Consider the following 6,253-nt stretch of genomic DNA (forward strand, 5'->3'; position numbering starts at 1 on the left):
AGTACCGGGAAGGCTTTTTGCACACAATAAACAAAATAAAATTGTTGCTGTACTTAGCTGTATTTTTTTTTTCAGTACTGGTCTGAAGTTCCTATATATAATCATTCCCTGTAGTTGTGTTGATGACAGTAACAGTAATAAAGAAACTCATCCTGTGACTTGTTACCTAGGAGAAGAGACAGACCCCCACCTCACTAAAACCTCCTTTCAGGTAGAGAGTGAAAAGGTCCCCTCTGTGCCTCCTTTTCTCCCAGAAAGGAGAAATACATATGGAATTATTACCAAATGCAGAAAATTATTGTAAAAATTAAATAAAGGAGCTGATGATTTTCCTTATTATCGTTACTGTCACCAACACAACTACAGGGAATGATTATATATCCGATTATTTGTTAGTAAAAAATAAAAGTTCTAAAAAAAAAAATCACGTGTTTCAGGTATGGATAATCCTTGCTGGCCACCATCCCTAACAGTTTACTCTAGAAATTACAGTGTAAATGCATCTAGAGATAAGATTAAACCTGAAAGCACGGCAGGTTCATTAGCTTATCAAAGAAATGTCCATTATGAAGAGTCAAGTGGAAGAAATGTGATAAAGACTTTTTATAGGAATTATACCATTGATCTGGGCAAGCAAAATAAAATGTGATAATCGATATCAGTTCTTACCTTCTTGGAAGTGCAGGCACTCATTATGAGATAGAGAATCAGAGAAACAGGACTGAAATTACTGTTAAGAGTGAATTATTGAAGTGAATTCTGTTCAAAAAAGCAGGACATGAATCTCATTGGAACTAAATATTAGATGAAGTAACTATTTGAGGCTTTATCCAGGATCTTTTAGGCTACCGATCTGGAAAATGTTCTTTTCAATGCAGTCTGCAAAATTTGCTCTTTCACAAGCGTCACGTGTAAATGGCAGTTCCTGGAGAGAACATGGGGCAGTAGATAAAGCTGTATTTCTAGCAGTAAAAGCCAGTGAAAAATCTTTTTCTGTACTGTCCCCTGCTCAGTCTGTACCGCTCATTCTTTAACTAATGCAAGAATTGCACAAGCCTGCTTGAAATGCAAAGGTCACATTCACACTGCTCTAGTGGATTTAAACTACAACAAAAAAAGTGATGTCTTGGACCAACCAATTTTATTTCTGAATGAGGTATCATAAAATCCACAAAGTATGACCAAAACAGCATTAAGGCTTTGTAAGGTTGCCAAATAAATCAGGCTCTGAATGGGAACAATGTCCAGGCAGCTACTGCTATCCTGCTGATCTTACCTTCTTCTGTGTGTTTAGCATGAAAATATAGGAAAAATAAAGACAATAAAGTAGAAAGTAAAAAAAAAAAAATAAACAAAAACCTGGTATTCCCCAAATTCACCCAATACTAAGGTAAAAGACCACAGGCACAGCAGCAGGATGGTGCCCACACCCACTCATGTCACCAGGGCATGCTTGGCCCATGCCCCACACAGCAGTGGTATTTTTCCGTTTTACCAGAACAGAGGAAAATGAGTTAGAGCAGGGTACAGGAATGAGTTGCTACAATTCACAAATCTGGAACCTTTCCGCTGCTCCCAAACCCCCCACCAGGTGGCACTTGGCTACAAGGACAACTGCATCTGTGCCATCTGCAGTGACTCAGAAAATACCAAAGCAGCCAAACTCTTAGAAAACATCAGGAAAAAATCTATTAGAAGCCTAGCTTACTGTCTATATGTGTGGAAGTAACCTTTTCTCTTACTGATTGAAATGCACTCACTTCCACAACCAGGTGCTGCTCCAGTAGCTGGTTGGTAGCTCAGGATTCTGTCATGGGACCTGTTAGGGGGTAATGTGACCCATTGTTACTCATGTCTTACTTGAATGGATGGTTTCAACATGGTTAACAACCTTGAAAAAACAAACAAACAAACAAACAACCCCCCAGAAAACGGGAGCAAAGCAAAGCTGGTTATTATTTCACCTTATAGTGCAAAGGACAATGCACTTCCCATGGGGCTATGAGAGAAAAATTGTCATTTTAATGTGCTTTTGGTCAGCAGATGATTGTCACCAGATCAGCTGTCTCCTTGTGTGTGCTAAAGCTTAACACCTGTGATTGTGCTGTTTAAGGAAAGGGAGGAGAAAGCAGGTCTTTGTTCATCTGGCACCAGCTGTGGAGGCAAGAATCTGCTGCCTCCTTTGGTCCTTTTGCTGCCTCTGAGTTGAAATATCTCATGTTCTGTTCGTACTTTGTGGGTTCACATCCACTTCATGGATGAGAAAGTGGCCATGAGCAGTAAGAGGGTCTTGTTACAGGTATTTCATGATAAGGAGTACTTAACTACACCCCTTATCTAAGGAAAGAAAGTCTTTTGCCACCTTGCATTTAATAAACTCAATAGCATAATAACAAGTTGCTTCAAGGGCTTTCTTTTGTAGGATGCCTGATGTTCCAGGGTAGTCCTTAATGTGCAGTTGGGTTAGATAAGCATACAAGTATCAGCTGTGAAACGAAGCTGTTTGCTATTGATCGCTTATGCAATTTGGGGCCATACAGGGTCCACAATGTGCTGACTCAGGTGTCAGAATGAGGAGCCTAGATAATTAATGTGTGCAAAATTCAGGCTGTCTGTAGAAATGTCATCACTAAATGACCTAGAGGTTAGGTGGTAAGTGTTATTTTAATAATGGTTCAGACATGCATACATGTGTATGTGTGTTTGTACAAATACATATGTATGTGTGTGTATTGCTATAGGTGTATGTATTTATATACACAGTTTTTTGAGAAGTGTCCTCATTAAGGGTGTTTCTAACTACATTTTGCATTTTAGTATTTTGGTCAATTTGGAAAGCTTATAGGCAGAGTCAGCCAAACAGTGATAGCAAAAATTGGGGATTTCCTACTCTGGTTCTTATGGTTAATTCACTACAAGCTATGCTTATCTCCCGAAGAAAATAAGTGTCAGTGCCTTATTGGTTTGTCCTGTGAGTCTGATAGTGACGTTTCACTTTCTGGGTAAAACTGGGTGGAAGTTCCTTGAACTGGAAAGCAGAGAGTTGGCCAGTCTATACAGTTGATCACGTGCTGATCAGTTAACAACTCGCCTTGGAAACGTCACACTGTCACTTAAACCACTCTTCCCAGTGCAGTGAAACATGGAAATATGCAGTTGCTGATCCTGAGGACACATGTCACATACCTGTGACTGAGCAGGGTTTTGGGAGAAGGCAGCATTCACGTGGGCTCACGGTGAGGACAGCAGAAGGAGGAATGTGAAGCTCTCCTCTTCTGTTATCAGGCCAGCCCCAGCATGTCCCAGCTTCTTATCAGCCCTAGCAGAGCTGGGTTCTGACGTGCTGAGCCTCCATACATTCTGCCATAGGGTGCTATAGAGGCCGGCCCCACTGCCTCCCATTTGCACATAAAGAGGCGCTGCGATGCACGTCATGACAGATACCAACAAGGCCTGGCAGATAGACAACGTGAAGAGAGGCAATGCTGGACCTCATCATCCTCAGCATCCATTTCTTCATCTGCTTTCTCATATCCATTGCCATCTGGCGTGGAGCAAAGGTACAGTGTGGCTTTCAGTGGCTCTACATACCCTGCAGCCAGAGGCCCTTCCACCTGCAGTTTCCCTTTGGACTCTGTGTTTATAAAGACCTGTTTTAAACTGATTTTTCTGAGGAAGTGAGAGTAGCATAGTTGTACTGGGAATTTGAAGGGAACTGGACCACAGTAGCTAATTGTAAGTAAATTTAATGGGAAGGCAGTTTTTGTGATGAAGCTGCTTATATAATCTGTTGGGAGAGGGAGAGTCTGTTAGATGTTTGAAATACATAAGAGGAGGAAGGGAAAGGCAGGCACATTTGTTAGAAAGGTCAAGTTGAATACAGCTCAATAAACAATGCTTTTTCTCTTTTGCAGAATAATTTTTTTATCAACTTACATCACTTTATCTTTCTAGCCATATTATTATTTAAAGAATATTGGATTTACATGTGAATGTTACTCATTGCCTAAATAAATTATATAGTATGTTACATTTACCATCTTTGTTTGCATATAGGTTTAGAGGGGAGAAGGTGGTTAAAGTGCAGAGTAAGTGAATAGTGATTGAGAATTTATCTTGCCTCAGCCTCAGGTATCAGGTTTGCAACAGCTGGTTTTCCTTGTCCGTGTTCTGTTAGTGAACATGTGGACTGAACATTATCACTAAACTCCTGTGCTTTTCTTTGTCTGTATGTTGATAGTCTTTCACTAAAATTTCTCCTTTCACCTCATGCATCAGGGTTTTCTCTGGGACATCCACTGTACCAGAGAAATCCAAATGTGACCTGCTTTATAAGTGGCTTTTTCATTTATTTGTGTGTGTTTTTGTGTGTTTTAAGGATGTAGATTTGCACAGCTCAAGCAGAGGAGCAGCTGAAATGAGGCCAGATGGTCTTATATTTATTGGCAAAGAGGAGGACATAAAGAAGTCTGGAAGAATAACAGCCAAAATCGATGGCAGAGAAATTGTTGTTTTCTACCATGAGGGGAAATTTCACGCTCTGGACTCTCGCTGCTACCGTAAGATACTTGCACATATGATCTCAATGTTGCAACAATTAAGCATAAAATATGTTTGCTACATAAATAATTATGGTATTCTGCCATGTTTCAGACGAAGGAGGCCCTTTGTGTCGTGGAGAAATAGAGGTATGTAAACAAAATAAAAATAATGCATAGAGTCATGTGAAAACTCTAATGCATTTTTTCTAGTACTTTTATCTGAGCATACCATTGAAAAAACTGGTTATATAACAGCAGACAGCCATACAGCCAAATCATCAAACATATCTTTCGTCCTAGAAGATGACTTGCTATCTTTTCTTCTTCTTCCTGCAGGATATCAATGGCCAAGCATGTATTGTTTGTCCTTGGCATAAGTTTAAAATTACCTTGGAAACAGGAGAAGGATTATATGAAGGAATAAACCCTCTGGAGCCATCACCAACACCACAGTGGCAATCAAAAGGAGTCAAACAAAGGATTCATAAGCTCACAATAGACAATGGAAGTGTTTATGTGTGTCCTCCAGATTTGTCTGTGAGCTTTGACTCTGACTATTTTGCTGAAAAGTACAAAAATGGTGGTGAGTTAGCTATGGGAAAACAAAGCCACTCAGAAGCAGCAGAGTAGGTCGTGGCCAGAAAGCAGAATCCTGGGGAATGCACCAATGAAAAACCACTGTCATGAAATAAAAATGCACTGTGCCACGAAGATCATCTCCAGATTAAATTCTATCGTTAATGTTATGTTAAAGGATTGAAACACGTAGAATTGAGTAGGATAAGAAGCCCTGCATTGCCAGAAATGTGACTGATCTTCTGCCAAGGACTTTTTTTTTTTTGCATTTCAGAAAGTCTTATTTACAGTAGAGTGCCTTATAATATTTGAAATTTTAGAAGCCCTATTTTGCTAGAATTTTCTTAAATTTTCAGAGGGGATATAGTATGTTACGGCTTATAAAACTTATTACAAAGCTAAAGGTAAATAGTCAGGTGTAAAGGTTATGTTTATGTACTTAACAGTTTCTACTTATAATGCCTTCAGTATAAATGAAATGGAAATTTTTAATTTTTTTGTATTTAACTGATCTCTAGGTGTTTATTAAGTGCCACAAATGGAAGTACAACACTTCAGCATTTTTTAGTGAGCTTTTTTATGCCTGTTCGTGCATTACTACTGTCAATCTATAGGGGTAGTTATTTTCCTTCTCCTCATTGAACTCCTCTTGTTCAAATTATCATATAATGTGACAATCATATCATCAAATAATGTGACAAGAAATTGTTATGTATAACTCATTCTTCCTGCTTCTGTTGGTTAAAGAGGAAGTTGTTGGGTATAGTATGTGATGTAGTGGCCCTCATTTGCTTGCTTTCATTTATTGTAAATACATTTTTATACATTTATTTGAAAATATGTGCTTTCTGTTTAGAGCCAAAACTTGTGTTTTCCTATGTGTAGTCACTGTATAACATCATACCTGCCCCAAAAACCGCCTTCAAGGAAGTTTCTCTCTGAGCTGTACTGCTTTCCAGGACATGGTGGGGTTTTCTGCCCAGACTGTGGAGTCCAGAGTGCAGAGCTACTCTGTGAACACTGAGCATCATTGAATCATTGAATCTAGAAAAGACCTCCAAGACCATCGAGTCCAACCATTAACCCAGCACTGCCTAGCCTACCACTAAACCCTGTCCCCAGGTGCCACATCTACA

At 39.4% G+C, this 6,253-nt stretch overlaps 1 protein-coding gene across 2 annotated transcripts in view; it reads left to right on the forward strand.

Annotated features, from left to right (window-relative positions):
• The first annotated feature begins 3,078 nt into the window (after positions 1-3,078).
• The window catches only part of RFESD (Rieske Fe-S domain containing), a 4,023-nt gene continuing 848 nt past the window's right edge, over positions 3,079-6,253 (forward strand). The window contains exons 1-5 of one of the 2 annotated variants that reach the window (XM_017812753.1): positions 3,079-3,560; positions 4,057-4,088; positions 4,379-4,559; positions 4,654-4,688; positions 4,878-6,253. The exon at positions 4,878-6,253 is cut by the window's right edge and continues 848 nt beyond it. In XM_017812753.1, coding sequence (XP_017668242.1) covers positions 3,425-3,560; positions 4,057-4,088; positions 4,379-4,559; positions 4,654-4,688; positions 4,878-5,171 — 678 coding nt within the window. In that variant the 5' untranslated portion in view covers positions 3,079-3,424 and the 3' untranslated portion in view covers positions 5,172-6,253. The remainder of the gene's footprint in view (positions 3,561-4,056; positions 4,089-4,378; positions 4,560-4,653; positions 4,689-4,877) is intronic. The other variant, XM_017812754.1, reaches the window with a different exon arrangement.

Source organism: Lepidothrix coronata, unplaced genomic scaffold (assembly GCF_001604755.1).
Source record: "Lepidothrix coronata isolate B3197 unplaced genomic scaffold, Lepidothrix_coronata-1.0 Scaffold37, whole genome shotgun sequence".
Lineage (NCBI taxonomy): Eukaryota > Metazoa > Chordata > Aves > Passeriformes > Pipridae > Lepidothrix > Lepidothrix coronata.